Source organism: Copidosoma floridanum, unplaced genomic scaffold, assembly GCF_036245765.1.
Source record: "Copidosoma floridanum isolate Cflo_tuat_1 unplaced genomic scaffold, Cflo_Japanese_pri ptg000037l, whole genome shotgun sequence".
Classification (NCBI taxonomy): domain Eukaryota; kingdom Metazoa; phylum Arthropoda; class Insecta; order Hymenoptera; family Encyrtidae; genus Copidosoma; species Copidosoma floridanum.
In genome coordinates this window covers 568,991-588,358 of record NW_028321914.1, presented here as the reverse complement: position 1 = coordinate 588,358, position 19,368 = coordinate 568,991, and the positions used below count along the sequence as shown (strand labels likewise).

Below are 19,368 nucleotides of genomic sequence, written 5' to 3'. Positions count from 1 at the left end.
TCAATTGAAATTTTTTTTAACATGCATCGCCTGATGAAAAAAACCATAATGTGAAAGGGTCTCATGCGTAAGGCTCGAATACTCAGTCAAACTCTTGATCTTTTAACGGTAAACTACTTGAAAATGAAATTTTAATTTTTTAAATACTGAAAAAAAAGCTCATTTCACGCATTTACTTGGTCAAATTTTTTTTTTCATCAAACTTTTAAGTCTGATTTACGAAAATAAAAAAATAAAAAATAATAAATAAAATTACGAATAAACGCGTCAAGTGCGTTTATGCGGCACCCCTCTTTAACGTGTAGCATTTTACTTAAAAAGGATAAGCATTTGATCCATACAAAGCTCTATTAATCCAAAAATTAAAAGTATTTTAAAAAAGCAAGAAAACCTCACGCGTTGAGCGCGATGGCTCAGCGCGAATGATTATGCTTGTTTTTCAATCAGCGTTTCGATAGGTCTTGAACCTCTCGGTCACTGTAGTACCACATGACGAATGAAAGGAAAACAAATTAAAAATACCGTGCATCGAGCTTGTTTATTCATTGCAAAGCTCTTACGTTGATCGCATTATTATCTAAGATGACAACGTAATTATTCTAAATCCCTCCAACGTCCACAACAGTAAAAGTTAAAGTAGGCGGTAAGGTTTAGCATGGTAACCGTGTTAGATAGGCAGAAGCCCTAATTTTTATTTTTATTTACCTTTTTTTTTTAATTTTTAAAGCAACATCTACTAAATTTTGATACTGCTTTAAGATAAAAATAAAATTTTTAGAAAAGAGAAGCACATCTCATGCATTTACTTGGTCTAATTTAATTATCTCCTCAAACGTTTTAGTTTTATTTAATTTAATAAATAAAAATTAACTTATGAAAACAAGATTAATCGTGTCAAGTGCGTTTATGCGGCACCCCTTTTTGACGTGTAACATTTTACTGACAAAGGATTAGCATTCGATGCATACAAAGCTCTATCAAACAAAAAATTAAAAGTAATTTTAAAAATGCAAGAAAATCTCACGCGTTGAGCGTGATGGCTCAGCGCGGATGATTATGTTTTTTTTTCAATTAGCGTTTTGATAGGTCTTAAACCTCTTGGTACCTGTCATTTTTATAAGATTTTTTTTCTGTCACACTTTCTCCAGGCTTCGGACTGGCAGTATATTGTTAAATATTTCTGGCGTGTTTAAAAAAAAGTAATCCCATTGCTGGTCCTACAAGACTCTTCGACTGCCTCATTTTTTATCTACCCTTAAAGCTGCAACAGGTCGTAAAAAATCATTTTAATGGTCTGCAAAATAGTTACAATAACATTTTTAATTTTCCTATACCTTTACAACAACTGTTCGATGTGTCCTCCGTTGTTTTCGACAACCAAATTAGCTCTTTGAACAATATTGTTGACAGATATTTGGGCCATTCCTCTCTCTCGCACCTCATTGAATGCCTGGACTATTCTCTGTCTGCAATCCTCAGCATCCACAGGTTCAGTTTTGTACACTGATTCCTTGATGCAGCTCCACAGAAAATAGTCCAGCGGGTTCAGGTCGGGGGAACGGACTGGCCACGCTATTGGACCTCCTCGACCTATCCACCTATCCGGGAAGGTGTCGTCCAGGTACCTCGTGACATTGCGTGTAAAATGGGCAGGGGCTCCATCATGCTGGTAGATAAGCCGCAGTCGTGTTGCAAGTGAGACGTCCTCCAAAAGCTCAGGCAACTGATTTTGTAGGAAATCGAGATACGCTGCACCGTTCAGCCGAGGAGGCAAAAACACGGGACCAATCTACAAATCAAGTAAATCGAAGAGTTGATTTTAAAATGTAAATTAATCCTAATCAGATTTTTTTATTTTTAAAAAAATTTAGAAGTACAATGGTAATAAGTTCTTACGACGATATTTCCTATGATTTCACCCCAAACTTTTATGCTCCATCGATACTGGAAACTCGTCGCCAGCGTGAGGTGAGGATTTTTATGAGCCCAGAAATGATAATTATGTTGATTAAGCATGCCATTCCTAGTGAATGTACACTCATCAGTCCACAAGATCGTATTAATAAAATGAGCATCAGCACTTGCTTGGGCCAAAAAACCGCCACAAAAATTTACACGGCTCTGGTGATCACGAAGCAGCAACTCTTGCACGTGCCGATAGTGGTACGGGTGCTTCCCGGTATCCGCTATAACAGCATGGACTCTGCTAGGGGTAACATTCAGCTGGCGTCCGACAGCACAAACTGATGTTCGAGGGTCATTTTCGAACATGTCCTCAATCAACTTTTCCATTTCTGGCACTAAAACCTCACGTGGGCGACCAGCATCCCCGCAAAATGGTAAAACGTTGCCCGTTTCCATAAAACGACGGTGACAAGCACCAATCGTTTCTGGATTCGGATGACGACGAAGAGGCCAACGAGCATGGTATTGGCGAGCAGCTTCTTCAAGATTTCCTCCAGCAAGATAAAAAAAATGAACCATCTGCGTGTAGTCCTCGATTGCGTAGTTTTGCACAGCACAATTTATCACGACACTCACAAACGAACACAACAGACCAAGGCAACCTTTTCGGGCGGAATAATAAATAAGAGGACGATCGTTTTTCCACGAAAAACAATGTCCTAATAAGCCTAGTGGATTCTTAAGAAAGTTATTTTTTGTAAGCAAGTCAGTCTGACCTGCACGAACATGAACGCCCGCTTAGAGGATAATTCGAATGCAGGCACTTCGTGTACCGAATAAAAAAACTTGACATCCGACGGATTCGACCATGAGATATAGGAATCCAGAGTTATCGTCTTACCAATGTAGCTTAACCATGGTGTTCATTCGATTCCACAAAATACAACCATAACTAACTTCCTACTAACAAATTTGATGTAATAATTGATTTAAAACCTCCTCTTCCTTCGATAACAAAAGATCTTTTTTTTTTTTTAAGTAAAAAAAAAAAAAATTAAGGTTTTTGCTTATCTAACACGCTTACCATACTGAACCTTACCGCCTACTTTATTTTTTAATGCTGAGGACGTTAGAGGAATTTAGAAAAATTACGATGTCATCTCAGATAATAGGGCGATCAACGTAAGAGCTTTGCGATGAATAAACAAGCTCGATGCACGGCATTTTCAATTTGTTTTCCAATCATTCGTCATGTGGTACTACAGTGACCAAGAGGTTCAAGACCTATCGAAACGCTGATTGAAAAACAAGCATAATCATCCGCGCTGAGTAATCGCGCTCAACGCGTGAGATTTTCTTGCTTTTTCAAAATACTTTTAATTTTTGGATTGATAGAGCTTTGTATGGATCAAATGCTAATCCTTTTTCAGTAAAATGTTACACGTTAAAGAGGGGTGCCGCATAAACGCACTTGACGCGATTAATCTTGTTTTTTTTTGCTTATTTTTATTGATTGAAGTTAAGAAAACTATAACGTTTGAGGAGATAAATAAATTAGACCAAGTAAATGCATGAGATGCGCTTTCCTTGTCTAAAAATTTTATTTTTATCTTAAAGCAGTATCAAAATTGAGTAGATGTTGCTTTAAAGATTAAAAAAAAAAAGGTAAACAAAAATAAAAATTGGGGCTTTTGCTTATCTAACACGCTTACCATGCTTAACCTTACCGCCTACTTTAACTTTTACTGTTGTAAACGTTGGAGGGATTTAGAATGATTACGTTTTCATCTTAAATAATAATGCGATCAACGTAAGAGCTTTGCGATGAATAAACAAGCTAGATCCTCGGTATTTTTAATTTGTTTTTCATTCGTTCGTCATGTGGTACTACAGTGACCAAGAGGTTCAAGACCTATCGAAACGCTGGTTGAAAATCAAGCATAATCATCTGCGCTGTGCCATCGCGCTTAACGCGTGAGATTGTCTTTCTTTTTTAAAATAGTTTTAATTTTTGGATTGATAGAGCTTTGTATGGATCAAATGCTGATGCTTTTCCAGTAAAATTTTACACGTTAGAGAGGTTTGCCGCATAAACGCACTTGATGCGTTTAATCGTAATTTTATTTATTATTTTTTATCTTTTTATTTTCGTAAATCAGAGTAAAAAGTTTGATGAAAAAAAAAATTTGATGAAGTAAATGCGTTAAATAAGCTTCCTTTACAGTATTTAAAAAATTAAAATTTTATTTCCAAGTTGTTGAACGTTAAAAGATCAAGAGTTTTACTGAGTATTCGAGCCTCACGCATGAGACCCTTTCACATTATGGCTTTTTTCATCAGGCGATGCATGTTCAGAAAAATTTCAATTGAATATTTATTCTGTGAAATTTACTGAGAAAAAAATATACACTGTATAAGCTAGGACGTGCGGTATCATTCTTTAAAAATCAGATCTCCGGTTAAGATACTTTTGTCTTGCTATTGGAATTTTGCTCTGGTACGGTAACTGATCAAATCTCTGCAGTCGGTAACCTTGTCTCCTGGCATACCTATTACTACCTTCCCCGTTAAAGAGTTTATGCGTAGTCGCCCCTCCACAATGCTTAGTCCCCGCCTCCTGAGGCTAACTGCTCTGTGTTTGGAGGAATTGATCGATTATTAAATCAACAATATCTCGTTAATTATCCATCGAATCCAAATTTTGTAAAGAGCTTTTCGAGAGCTTTTGATGAGCTTTATCTCGTGATATAGTTTTCCGGGCTCAAAATCAGAACGCCCTGTAAAAAAAAAATAAAAAAATCCATGGTTTTAATCTAAATCTTGAAGCTTTTAAATTATAGCTGCCAACATTTTAGTTTGATAAGGTATACTAAGGTAACGAACCCGATTGTCAATAGTGACCTGATTGTCGATAATTTAAGAATATAAAATTTAGAAAAATAATGACTTACGTTCATTGCAAAAGAAAAAAATTTTTTTAAGTACCTTACTTTATAGTAAATAAATTACGTATTACTATACCAGTCTTCTAAAAAAAATTTCAACTAAAAAACGATTTTTTTTGGTATCGTTTTTGGTTTTGTTTGTTACGCTAGAATCTCTTAGCGCAGTGCATAAGGCAATGTGGCTTGTAATTTAAGCTTTTATTGCTTATGTATTGAAGTTTTCGAGCGGAAGAAAATAGTAAAAAATGAAAAAAAATTTGTTTTATTACTATTAAAACGACTATCGATATTGCGGTTGCGTCAATGTATAGTGGAGCAAAAGTAGACAAATTATTTGCATGCCTAAAGTTACTGTTCTCATGAAAACTCAATTTGCAATTTTAATTCTTATTGAAATCAGGTGGGATGTAAAAAAATAAATAAAGTTAAATGCAATACTCTGTATGGATACTAATTATATAATTTTCTTGTAAAGTAACCTAACCTCAAAGTTGAAAGTAGATTTTTTCACTGTCATTTACTTGCTATTTTTTTCTTAACAGAGCTCGATTACTTTGGAACTATTAAATACTAAATTAACAGAACTATTCTATTTAATGTTTATAAAATCCCAATAATTAACTGGTTTCTTATTGTCTATCGACATCTGACTATCTACATTCTTACATCAGTGACGTAACCATTGACAATTAATACACATACGTTTATTCCAGTCTAATGTGTTTCTTACTATAAAACTTCAAGGTCGTGCCACGGATAGTCAGGCAAATAAGGGCTGGTCGGGAGAATATATTTTCTTTCGCCGTGCATTCTGATAGTTCGATAAAAAAAGGGATTTACTAAGTGGGAGTGCAAAGGAGTACTTTTGCACATAGTTGATCAAGAGCTAATTTTCGAAACTTAAAAAAAAAATTTATACAATCGATAGGAAACAGTTATTTTCCTATTTAAATCATCGTGATTATAATTATTTAATTGTTTTTCATGATAAAAGTTTAAAAATCGTACTTACTTGATTCAGCTTATGAGAGTTTGTTGGCATAACCACAACACAAAAAAGTTATTTAGTTAAGTGAGCGGAGAACGCATGTTTGAATTTTGAATCCCATTTTTTTTCTCTTCAATGTCAATTGTTCAGCGCAACAACCAAAATTTATTTTATGATCATTAAAATTAAACTATTAAGATTAGGACGCTTCTAACTACGCAACTATGTAAACTGTGTTAAAATACAAATAAATGAGCCATTAGAAAGAGAAAGGGTGCACTCCCATTATCTGTCTCCAACAACATAACTAAAAAACTGATCATAGCCGAGCACTAAATAATTAATAAGAAACATTCTATACGACTTTAACAACATGGAGATCCCATGGAATTATACAAAGCGCTACGCTCATTCCCTTTAAACTATATGATAAGTTGTAGAAGTAATTATCCTCCTAAAACTGCGACGCTTACAAATACATATATATACATATACTAGTAAGGCTTCGCCTCCCTGCGTGCTTCGCTCACCAACCCCCCCCCCCAATTTTTGAATAATTTAATTACTGTGTTTTTTCAGGTTAGTTTTTTAAGTTAAAAAAGTTAAAAAAAATCTCTGTAAAGTAGTTAAAGTGTCAAAATAGAAATAGTGTAAATTTAATCTTGTATTAAATAAATATCTTTTTGTACATTTTTGAGACAATATTTGCCTAAAGTTTCGAATCGCAGAAAATATCCAAAGAGATAAAATTTAAAACATTTTAAATCATTTTATTGATTGTACAGTGTTTCCGGAAAAAAAGTCTAATAGATTCTATTCACGACGAAGAGGTTCAGGAAAAACATTTCTATGCAAAAAGTTAATTTATTATTTCATTTCTCGTTGAAAGAAAATTTTATCTATGGTATGGACTGGTATAGATTACTTCCATGATCTGTATTACTTCCAAAAAAATGACAAGTCATAGAACATTTCGTTTACCATCAGGGTGAGATTACATGCTGACTGGCAGACTCGCTTCCTTTACAGCCCACTAAAGTGAGAGAGAGGCCCAATCACGTGAACACATACAACTCTACTAGACTCGATATAATGACACCTCTAGACTTAAACAGTATAATAATTCGTTATTGGAATTGGAATCTGGAAAAAAACCAGAAGGAAATTAAATCACGTAGGACAAAGCTTCTATGATCCCAAAAAAGCCTTAGTGATAGTTAAAAGAAATTACGTGATTTATATGATACAAATATCTATTTTGGTAATAAATAAATTGTTTTGAAAAGGCGATTTTTAACAGATTCTTTCAGTTTAAGAAAATAGTAATAGAAGCAGGATTATGCAAGAAAGTATTAAATCATCATATCTTTGGTTGGTGTTTCGTAGTCTCAAAACTATTAACTTTTCAATAAATAACTTAGTATTTACTCCTCATAACGAATATACTTACTTTTTAAATAATAATATTCCAAATTATGTAAAAGGAGAAATGAAAACACATTACAGCATAGATTATGCTACTTGCAAGTGTTGATACATTTGATGATATTTATATAAATTTTCCAATTAAATTTCTAAACAATATTCGTAAAGCCTTACCACCGCGTAAGCTTAATTTGAAAATTGGACCAATTGTTATGTCGATACGAAGTTTAAGTATAGTAGATGGTTTATTTGACGGTAGACTATTACAAATTAAAAAATTACTTAGATACAATATTGAAGCAAAAATTATAACTGGAGGAAAAATTGAAAGCAAAAAATATAACTTGAGAAATAATTTGAAAGAGAGTTTTTATTACAAAAATAACTCCTAATACGGAAGATTCATCATCGTTATCCTTTATTTTATACAGAAAACAGGTTTCTTTCGTCTCAGCATTTTCAATGACTAAGTTCAATGACTCAATGACTAAGACTCAAGGTTAAAGTTTTTGTTACATTGGATTATATTTGAAAAAACCACTGTTTTCGCAAAGTCAATTATAAGTCACGTTATCAAGATGCAAAAATAAACATAAAATTTACATTCAAATAGAACGTAATAGTAATTCAGAAAAAGAAAATATCGTTTGGAAAGAAATTTTTGACTTTAACTAATCTGAAATAGATTTAAAATAATTTAACTTTATTTCACTAGTGGAAGTATAAAATTGTCCGAAATATTCTTGCACAGTTGATTCAAATAACAAATGAAAGTATTAAATCAATAAAATTATTGTTTCAATATTGTTTTTTGACAATGCCCATTATCTGACATAATTAAATGAATAAGATTTCTATCTTTTCATGGTAAATAGGGCTACAAGCAAGGTTCACGGTTTAAATATTCTTTAAGCCTATACGCTGTTATTAATTAAGTACAAAAATATATAGTCATGTTCTTATACACAATAAACAATGCAATTTCTGAGCTTTTAGAAAATTAAAGAAAAAAAAAATCAGCGCACCATAGCTCTAACTCAATAGTGGTGTGGAAATTTGCGAATGTGCTAAGAATTAGAGGCTTTCTAGAAACTGTAAGGAAAGCTGAGACAGAAGATGCAAATAGTCATATAACTAGAAACGACATAAAAACTGATATATTTTTATCTCATTTAGAGATAAGGCTAAAAGGTGACTGTAGAAAGTTCTTTGAAATTTTTTGGGATTATCCGGTTATTGGGTTGTAAAGTTATGAGAGGAGGTGGGAAGAGATGTAACAAAAATTCAACCCAATAACCCATAGGTAAAACCTGACAGCATAAAAACGTGCTAACAAACTATCTTGAATAATTATTACTTTTGAAAATACACTTTAGTACTTTTCATGAGTAAACAAGTCTGTACTCGTTACTCTTATGAAATCTCATGTTAGGCTTAAAAGTGCATTTTGAATGTCACTAATAACCTCAAAATCTCGTAGGAAATCAATCTTTTCGGTATTACGTCAACCCAATAGCTTATACTTGCCATTAACTGATTCTAATAACGGTATTAAAATTAAGTAGCTCATTTTAAATCTAAAAAATAATTTCTTTATTGTATCACTTTCTTGATATAACCTTAAAATTAAGTTATGTTTATTTTTGTGAGTATCAAGTGTACGAAACAGTGAATATCATGGACAGACTGTCACTGTATACTATAGTTAAATTGATTGACACGCTAGCTTACACCATTGTGCTTCTAACCTTCGAAAGTATGTATAAATTTTATTTTGATAAAAATATAAAATATGTAAACGAAAGAATAGAAGAATTTTGGAATTTTTAGTTACCGAAAATTTTTTTATCATAATTGTTGCGCGATTTCGAATAATTGCTTTCTTAACCTTAAAATCCAAGTACTGTTCATATTTTTTATATCTGGCGGATACTAAAAATGATTAGTTTTACTGTTAGAAGCATAGCGTTGTGAACCTCTAAAAAGGAACTTATGTATATTTCTGGCGTCATTCTGAAGATTTAATGAAAATTAAATTTTTAACGTATCTTTGAAAACTGTTCATTGAGAACTATTTAAGGTTCTTTCAGAAAGTCACAAGCAGTTTTTTCTATCAGGAACAATAATTTTTATATACTATAAGAAATTGTACAACTTTTTGTGGCATTAAAATATCTTTTGATTACTAAAAAACTTATATTTTTTACCGTAAAGCTGTCGCTAATTGATATCTGTGGAACTGCAATAGTTTTTTTTAATTTTCTTCCCAACTGCCGTTGATATTTCTTATGCTTCTGTTTACCGTAAAACATAGTCATATTATAAGTGTTACGTGTAGCCCAATCAAACATTTTTTGGGGTGATAAAATGGCCTCTATTGGATTGGCCAGAAGACTACACCTTCTAGCTTCTCTCTTGAATACGGCTTCAATACCATCTGAAGCTCCTTTTTCATGGGCTGTGGCATGTGTATGCCATTCTACTTGTACAAGAAAATCTTGGTCATTGTGTATTAAGTTAATCATTTGAAATTTATTTTTGAAGTCTTGTTTCGCCCTGTCACTAAAATAAATTATTTTTATTGCATCTAACTCTTTTTTCAAGTATGTTAGCAATTTCGTTTGTATTGTACATACAACTCCAGTATTATGCTGCAAACTACTGGATAAAGAGACAAAACTTTTGTGTTTCAAATCAGCTTTAATTTTGTAATTGCATACGACAGGGAAAATAGTACACTGTGCATTCTTGAAATGCAACACCTGTGATGCATCTTGAGCTATAAATTTGTAATTATCTGAAAAGTCTAGTACAAGAAGAATTTTTTCTAAGCATAAATTATTTTTTCTTTCATCGAAGAATTGCGTTCGTTGTTTGGGAATAAATATAAATGAATGAGGCCTTAAAAGTAATATTTTACCACATAATTCTCGTACAAATGTTTCTGTGATCGAGTTTCTAAAGTAAATCTATTTAATAATAATGAGTTACTGGATTGAACACTATCGATACTACTATCATTTAACAATTAATTTAAGAAATCGGAAAACGCAACTATATTGGAGCATTCAGGGCATTGTCCAAGTAAGCAATTGATGGTTAAGTTTCCACATGTAATTCCTTTCAAACAGTTTTTGTACGTAACTTAGACTTTAACGGAATTTTTGGTCAATTTTTCAAGGTTAATAGCATCAAGTATGAGTTTAACGTTCTGGTGAATAGTACAAATACAAACGCCATGAGTTCCAGGAGCCCTTGCAATTATGCATTGTTTTAGTCGCAATTAGGCAAATTTACTGAAATTTACTTTTAAATTTGGGGCATTTTCTTTGTACAAAATATACAGCTCTTTCAAGTCTACAAGCGTAAGTTTTTTTTGTATCAAAACACGACCTTCTGGAGTCTTCATAGACACGACATCTCTTGTACCAGGCATCATTCGACTATTTTTATCATCAATACAAAACCGCGTTATATTAGTAACCATTTCTGCTGGCAATAATTTTCCACTTTTAGCTGTTGTTTCTGCTAATACGCCGCATTCACCTCTTACATCTTTTGATTTTTTGGCCAACTTGCCACCACGCATAAACTCCATAGCGATTTTTTTGGGACTCCAAGACTCTGAAGCGATTTCCCAATACACGCAATTTTAGTGGGTCAATAAATCTAATGAAGAGAATTTTTCTTTTAAACCATTTAACATAATTTCTAGTTCAAGCTCTCTTGCTGATGAAGTACTGTTCTAAGAAATCATATGTTTTTTTTATTGCTGTTAATATATATTTCTTGCTGTTCAAAATGCTAACAAAATTCGTATATTGGTACATCATGTATATTTTTCGCTCTTGTATCCATAGTATCTTGTAGCTATATTAAGCTTAAAGCTGTACACTCATATATGCTGCGTTATCACAGTCACAATCCATGTTTTAATTTTTTTCAATCTTCTTGTACACATGACAAGACCAAACAAAATTTATTACTATACACTAACATAATACACGATCAAATTACTAATTCATTTGGTTAATCCACTCTTAATTCCCTTTTTTAATTTATTTACAAAATTTTCTATAAGGCTTAGTGCATTCTGGCTATCTTAGCAAAGGACAATTTCTTTCACTTGACGGCGCCACCTGACATACGCACGTAGCGAATAAGAAATCCTGGATATTCTTATAAAAATTCCTTGGAGAATTCTCATAAGAAATTTTTGAAAGGGGTTTTCGTTTGCCATACTAGATCAGCTGTTTTAAATTTCTTACATATAATGTATGTTACGCAAGTCCCAACCCAGACTATATGTATATACCTATATTAGAGACAATAGCGTGTGAACATAACTTATTGCGAAGTGTAAATAGTACTTGACTTTAAGGTAAGGAAAGCAATTATTCAAAATCGCGCAATAATTATAATAAAAAAATTTTCCGTAACTAAAAATTCAAAAATTCTTCTATTCTTTCGTTTATACATTTTATATTCTTATCAAAATGAAATTTATACATACTTTCGAAGGTTAGAAACACAATGGTGCAAGCTAGCGTGTCAATTTGAGCAGAAGTAAGTCGATAAATTAATTATAGTATACAGTGACAGTCTGTCCATAATATTCACTGTTTTGTACACTTGATACTCACAAAAATAAACATAACTTAATTTTAAGGTTATATCAAGAAAGTGACACAATAAAGAAATTATTTTTTAGATTTAAAATGAGCTTCGCAATTCTAATACCGTTATTAGTATCAGTTAATGGCAAGTATAAACTATTGGGTTGACGAAATACCGAAAAGATTGACTTCCTACGTGATTTTGAGGTTATTATTAAGGTAATGGCCAAATTGGTAACGCACTTTCCCGGTAAGAAAAGAGTTCCAGATTCAAGCCCTGGTCTTGGTGGTACTTTATTTTCAATTGCTACGTACGACAATTTTCTATAAACGGTAGTTTTAACTGAAAAAGTCTAGTTGCCTTGGCAATATCGTATTGGATGGGAAATTTCGATAAATTCAATTTTTCGCACAGAATGTATGAAAATTCAACTTTTTTTAAAAAGTAATGTTTTGTATGCCAACAATTCGACTTATTTTTCCTGATTTTAAAAAAGATTTCCATGAATTTTTCGAGTTAAAAAAATTGCATTTGTGGTTTATCAGTAAATAGTAGGAAACTATTTAAGTATCTTTATGGTTGCTTCTCTTGCCTTCCGACTTCAGAAGAAATTTAATTGCAATGAATATGAAACAGTTTTTCTGCCATACTATCGTTGGTAATATTACCGATAATATCAATTCTTGCTGGAAAAATTTGTATTTTCTTTTATCTTATTAATTTTTGTATATTTATTGTGAACTGTTTCGTGGCTGTTCATATGTTTGCGCGAGTAAAAACCAGTACTTTTTATAACTTTAGCGCAAAACATGATATGATAGCAATGAATCAAAAACGTACTAAAAACAAGACATACAATTTTCAGGTATTTGTCATACAGAGCATGTCTGTTGAATCCGGAGCTACTTACATTGTTGGCTAATTTTCATGCAGCTAATACTTACTGGATAATACAAGTAAACATGGATATAAGATCACTAGACAATAATCTGGATTGTTATGCTCCTACTGAATTCAGACCGGTAATATTCCCTTGTACAAAAATCGTTCCTAAAACATTAAGGTATGCAAAATCTGATACGCAAAAGTTATTTTAATAAAAATTAAAGTACAAAAAGAAGAATACTCATACTTTCTAAATTTCTAGATGCATTCCTGAATTTATAATTGAAAACTCTATCAGTTTCATAATTTTTCTTAAACGATGGTGTCCTAATGTTTTTGAAGAACATGGTCTAAAATTTCTTAATCCCATCTTAACAATGGTAAGTCTAATTTGTATCTTTATTATTCTATATTATGTAGCTACTACAATTAAATACTGTTAAATATTAAGATAAAAAGTGTTCGATGTAAAAACACAAATGCCACTGAATTTCCATTTAAAAAAAGTGTAGTACACCAAATTCAGACTTATTGTATGAGTTTCAAGTTAAAGAAAATATTAATGTAACACGGATTAATAATAATAGAATGTAGGTTATAAAAATAAGGTTTGTATGCTCAACATTGACATTTAATTCAATTAAATAGTAAGACATGAGAAAGCACAGAAAAAATTTCACATATCTCTTTATATGCAAAGTAGCATTAATGAACACAAATTCCGCTGCCTAATAAATGACAGCTCATTATTATTTGACACGTGGTAAAGCAAATTTTAAGAAGGTGTCCAATACAGCTTTAACTAACCCTAATATCGATGTTTAAAGAAAATCCTTTTTTTCATAGATTTGATAACACACCAACAAAAGAAGTTGTAAGTATAATACATCTAACAAACAAATCCGAGAAAATGTGAATCTATTATATACATACATATATATATACTCCTATATTATATCGTTATCTCGGTGGGGCATTCCACACAACCCCCCCCACAGACCCACATACACCCCCCCACAAAATAGGGTAAAAATCCGTCATTTTCTCGCTTATTTCGACAAATCGCAGTTTTTTCCAAAACCTCCCATAGACCCCCCCCCCCACGTAATTCTTCGCTCCTAACTTTGGCTCCTTTTAAAAATTTTTTGAATCCGTATCAAGCATGTTTTTTGTCTTTATAAGCCGCACGAAACGCACACCTATTAAAGTTTAAAAAAATCCAAATTAAGCAAAGTTATGGACGATGAAAGATATCAATTTTTCGAAAAATTGTATTTTTTACGATTTTTAAACCCTAATAAATTCTTTCGATATTTATTATTCCTGAAAATTTAGAGAGATATTTTTTAAACATAGAGGAATAAAGTCTTATTGGTCCGGTCAAGTCAATTTGACTTTAACTTTGACTTTCACGATGATGAAGTTATATACATTTTTTTTATTTTACTTAAAGTTGAATGTTTTATTCAGCGTTTATTGCTTTTTTTTGTTGTATTTTATCGCACGCAAGGAATTTTAAAAGTTACATTGTTAAAGTGGAGGTCAAGACCTACGATGAGCCTTTTTTTTTTTTCTCTTGGTGGTCTAAGACCAAAGTTATCGCAGTTTTTATCTTAAGTAATAATTGAGATCCTTGTTAATTATTAAAAAATTATCATTGATAATGAATGAAGTAATAAAGTATATTAAGTTTATAAATTTATATAATTTCACTGTTTAATTATTAATTCCTACAATTTCATTCTACAAAAGTCACTATCGTTTGAAAATATTTTGCATTCTATGGTACCAGAATCGATTGGTCGAAAAAAATGGTATTTTCTTAAATGTTTCAAACTTTTGACAAACACAAATGTTTGTGACAGTTTTTCCCTCTTACCAAGACTTCTTTTTCCGAAGCGTAGAAAAATCTGAAATGTCGCCAATCATTTGTTAATGTAGAATAAACAAACATGGTTACGATATTGGAAAGCTTCGTCAAATTAATAATGATCTCTTGCATGATGTGTAAAAATAAATTTTTCAACTTATATAAATTGAGGTACATGTATATGTAGTAATTCTTTTTTAAATTCTTTTAATTATTGCGACCAACCTTAGGTACCAACCTAATACTTCACCCAGACATCATTGCCAAATAGAGTCATAATTTTGTAATACTTTTCTCGATACGTAATCAAAAAGTATCGATACCAAAGAATCTAGACCCAGAAAGTATCGGGTGAAGTATCGATTCTTCACAAAAAGTATCGAGTATTTTTTAGGTATGAGTAGATTTTCAATAACTGACATGGATGTCAATTAATTCTTGATATGAAAACTGCCATAACTCTGGTATAAGACCACCTAGGCAATAAAAAAAGGCTAATCGTAGGTCTTGACCCCTACTCTAACAATATAACCTTTAAAATTCCTTACGTGCACTAAAATACAAGAAAAATAAGCAATAAATGCTGAATAAAACATTCAACTTCGAGTAAAAAATAAAAAATTTCATATAACTTCATCATCGTAAAAGTCAAAGTTAAAATCAAATATACTTGACCGGACCAATAAGACTTTATTCTTCTATGTTTGAAAAATATCTCTCTAAATTTTCAGGAATAAAAAATATTGAAAGTATTTATTAAGGTTTAAAAATCGTAAAAAACACAATTTTTCGAAAAATCGACATCTTTCATCGTCCATAACTTAGCTTAATTTGGATTTTTTTTTTTTAATTTAATAGGTGTACGTTTTGTGTGTCTTAAAAAGACAAAAAAAATGCTTTATACGGATTCAAAAAATTTTAAAAAGAGGCCAACGTTAGGAGCGTTTAAATATAAGCTGAAATTGCAAAAATACGTCGTACCCGGACGGAGCCCAGTCAGAGTGGTGGTGAGGAAGTCAACCTTAATGTTCACCGATCGCAGCGCATGCAAAGTGTCCCACTGGGTGGCAGAAAGGTTGAGTCTAAAGTCCTCATCATTAAATAAGGTGAAGTCTCGGAGGAAAATGCCTCTCACCAACGGTTCAGGCACCGGAAAATTGAACTTCCACATCAATACATCGTGCCCGAAGATTGGTGGTACTCGGATTCGGACGCTCGTAATGATCCTGGAGCGGTCGCTGACACATGTATAATCAGTAGTAGTGTGCGAAGATTTTGTGTGATGGGTAGGGCTAAATGGCAGAGACTCAAGGTCAAACGCATCAAAAAGGATGGTGAGTATTCTTCTTAGTGAGGAGTACGTAGCCCAGTCGATGTTGAAATCGCCAACCAGTAGAGAGAAGTCATACGCGTGTCTGCAGTTCAGTGAAGCTTCCTCCACATTAGACCAGTAGCCGCTTATGGGGGGGCTGCAAACTACTGCTAGTGGTATCGAAGTGTTGTCGAATCGCAATTTTCTAAGCATGTACTCCGGTCTCACTAGGTCGTGTTGCTGAAACAGAGAGCGCGCAACATTTCACCGCGATATGAATCACTTACGTACGCGGCTACACCCCCGCCGATTCTTCTCTGTCTATTCACGCGTAGTAAGCAGTAGCCCGGCACATCGATGATATTGGTGTGTCTCAGGCTTCAACCCAGTCTCACTGATGGCTAGAACGTGAGGGGCCTGATCAGTGATTAACTGCCTCACATTTGAGTAATTAGGCTCGAGGGATTGCGCATTCACGTGATCGATTTTAAAAGCAGAGGCACTTTAGGGTGCCACAATCAATCGAGGATATGATTCGCTCTATTCGTTTGCGTAGTAGTGGGCATTTACCTCTATCCGTGGCTGCGTGTGAAGTGACTGACAATTTACTTGCCAGACAGTAAGCACAGCACACCGTGTTGTTACGGGTGCACTGTTCAGACTTCGCTCTCCTGCACAGAACTCGCAGCGAGAAACAGCACTACAGTTCCTCGCATTGTGACCAAACTGAAGGCACTTGTAGCACTGTACCAGAGAAACATGATCATTAAAGTGACATGCCAGCGAGCCGCCGCTAATTCTTGTGCGCTGACAAAGGGCCGCTCTGACAGATGGCTTGACCTTAATAACACACGACCGCAATTTTTTGCTATCACGTACCGAATATAAATAAACAACTTGAATGTCTTGAGTGGTGAATTATTTAAGGTTTTGATCAAAAATAGAATCAACAATGTCTTCCTTGTCAAGTTCCATCGGAATGTCATGCACAATTAATCGTGGGTTTAATTTAAGGTCCGGCTTAATTTCGAGGCCAGCGGCCGCAAGTGCCATGGTGCCAGCGAGTGCCGAGACGTCCAACAACTCACTCTCAACAGAGCTCTCAAGCCCATAAAGCACCCGTTGTACGTCTACTTTCAGGCTCCTGGGATTTATGGTACGAAGAACAGTTTCCTTGGTGGCTCTTAATCACGGAAAGTCTGGACAGCGGCTCTCTATCGGGCCAATTGTCAGCCGTTTTGTTTGCCTCGCCGTGACAAACTTACCAGCACCCAACAAAATTATCGGCGCCGCAGCAGTACCCATACATGCGTGACAAAACATCAGCAAAAGAGAGGCTCCCAGAGTTGGGCTGGGAAGCAGTGGCCATAGACTCAGCTACCTTCTCAATACGCTGGCACGTATCCCGAACTACAGTGTCGCATGTATGAACTGATTGCTCTGCGTGTAACTTACAGAAATAGGTGTTGGAGATTTTAGTCAGCATATCAATAAAGGAGCTTACAGCCGCTTAAATGGTCTTCCTTATAGTGGTCTCCTTCTCGTTAGCCAGGCACAAGGCATAAGGAAACTCGAGTATCATAAATGTAAACAGAAGCAAGGCATCTGATACTGAGCAGAGAGAGTCATAACTATGTTTTTGTTGTGCAAAGCCGAATCATTAAGCAAGAGACTGCCCACATCGTTTTAAAACTTGTAATTACTGCAGGAGAAAAGAATATTGGGAAGCAGCGTGTCGTAACAAGGAATCAGATATAAAGCAATTACAATGTCACGACCAGGAGCCCTATTCCACAGACAACAACATAGAAGAGCTTTGTAAACAATACAGTTTCTACTCAATAAGCGGTGAGAGTATAGATAAGTTTGAAAATAAAGGTGATAAAGTTGCGTATACGAATAACCAAACCTATGTTTATGAAAATTAATATAAAAGGTAAGATTTCGAATGTGGAAATAGATACAGGTACTTTTAAAATTGTAATTTCGGAAAGGATTTTACTGGAAAAGTTGAGTAATTTGAACAGTAGGAATACGAAAATAATACTGCAGGGGTACGATCGTAAGCCGCTGCTGTCACTCGGGACAACTCGATAATATGAAGGTGAAGTATAACGGTTTAACATGGAACTTAGATTTGATTGTTATGCCGTGGTCTGGGTCACTATTAATAGGTAAAGAATGGCTAAAAGCATTTAATTGGTGGCCTCTGGAATTTCCGAAATCAAACCAGATTAATAAAACTGACGTTTCAAATGTAAACAAAGTCATCGAGTCGGAATTCGCGGAATTGTTCAGTCATGAGCGAGGCGTATTAATTAAAGGCGAAATGAAATTGTATGTAAAAGATAGTTCTTAAAGCTGAATCATTATTTCAGGATGCTGAAATAAGAGGTGTAGGAGCATCGAGCAATTGTATTGCCGAGCAATCGTCGAGCATTGTGACATTAAATTTTTATAGTGTTTTTAATTTCTGTAAATGTCGAGTGCGTCCTAACAGAGGGTAAAGTTTTCTAGTCTCGCCATGCTCTATTACGTTGCTTAACGAGAGATTATAAGTATAGCGTGATTCAAGGTAAAGGTTCACGCTTAGGCGTAAAAGATTTATCTAGAAAGAACTGAATTAAATTTAATTTAAACCATTTCATGGACTAAGGACTCAGTGGCGAGCTTAAAGATTCTGTATAGTCTGTGTGACTTACAATAATTAAAACTTATAATATATATACTGTGAAGGGCTCACGCATAACATGCCCCTTGTAACGCAATAGAATCACAATAAAAAACTTTTATAAATAAAAAATCAAGGTAAAAGCATACAACGCTATTATCGTTCAAGTGCGCACATAAAATCAATAATATTGCTATGATAGCATCATAAAAAAAACGTATACACAAACTAATGTAAGGCTACAAAAAAGTTGAAACAATAATTATTTAGTAACTTTTTAAAGCTGGGCTGCCGGTACAATTCACGAATTATGCATGACAAAGCATTCCATTTATCAGAACTACCAACGTGAAAGGAATCATGCAAGTAGTTAGGAGCAGAACCAGGCGTGATCAGATCGAGACAGAACTGTGTTTAATAAAGATGAATAGTATATAAAACTACTGTGGCAGATTCAGCACAGAAAAAATTAACAAGGAAAACATTGATTAATTTCAGACTTTGTATTTTGCGTATGTGTGTACGTATTAATTAATAAGTAAAAAATATATAAATATATTTGAACTTTTATTATTTTTCGATGAAAATTTTTTTACATTAAAATTGTTTTATATTCAATTTGATCTACAAATAAATTCACTATCTGCATGTATACTCTTGCCACACTTATAGGTTAACTGGGCAGCCAAGATAGGACTGACTTATCCCCCTGCACGAAAAACGATTTGGCATTGAAACAGCCTAGGTGAT

General features: G+C 33.6%; 1 protein-coding gene across 3 annotated transcripts in view; it reads left to right on the top strand.

Moving 5' to 3' along the window:
* Window positions 1–19,368, top strand: part of Ube4A (Ubiquitination factor E4A) — an 89,427-nt gene that overhangs the window by 61,238 nt on the left and 8,821 nt on the right. For all 3 annotated transcript variants that reach the window (XM_014350785.3, XM_089597800.1, XM_089597799.1), the window contains 2 exons: window positions 12,746–12,943; window positions 13,028–13,145. In XM_014350785.3, coding sequence (XP_014206271.2) covers window positions 12,746–12,943; window positions 13,028–13,145 — 316 coding nt within the window. The remainder of the gene's footprint in view (window positions 1–12,745; window positions 12,944–13,027; window positions 13,146–19,368) is intronic.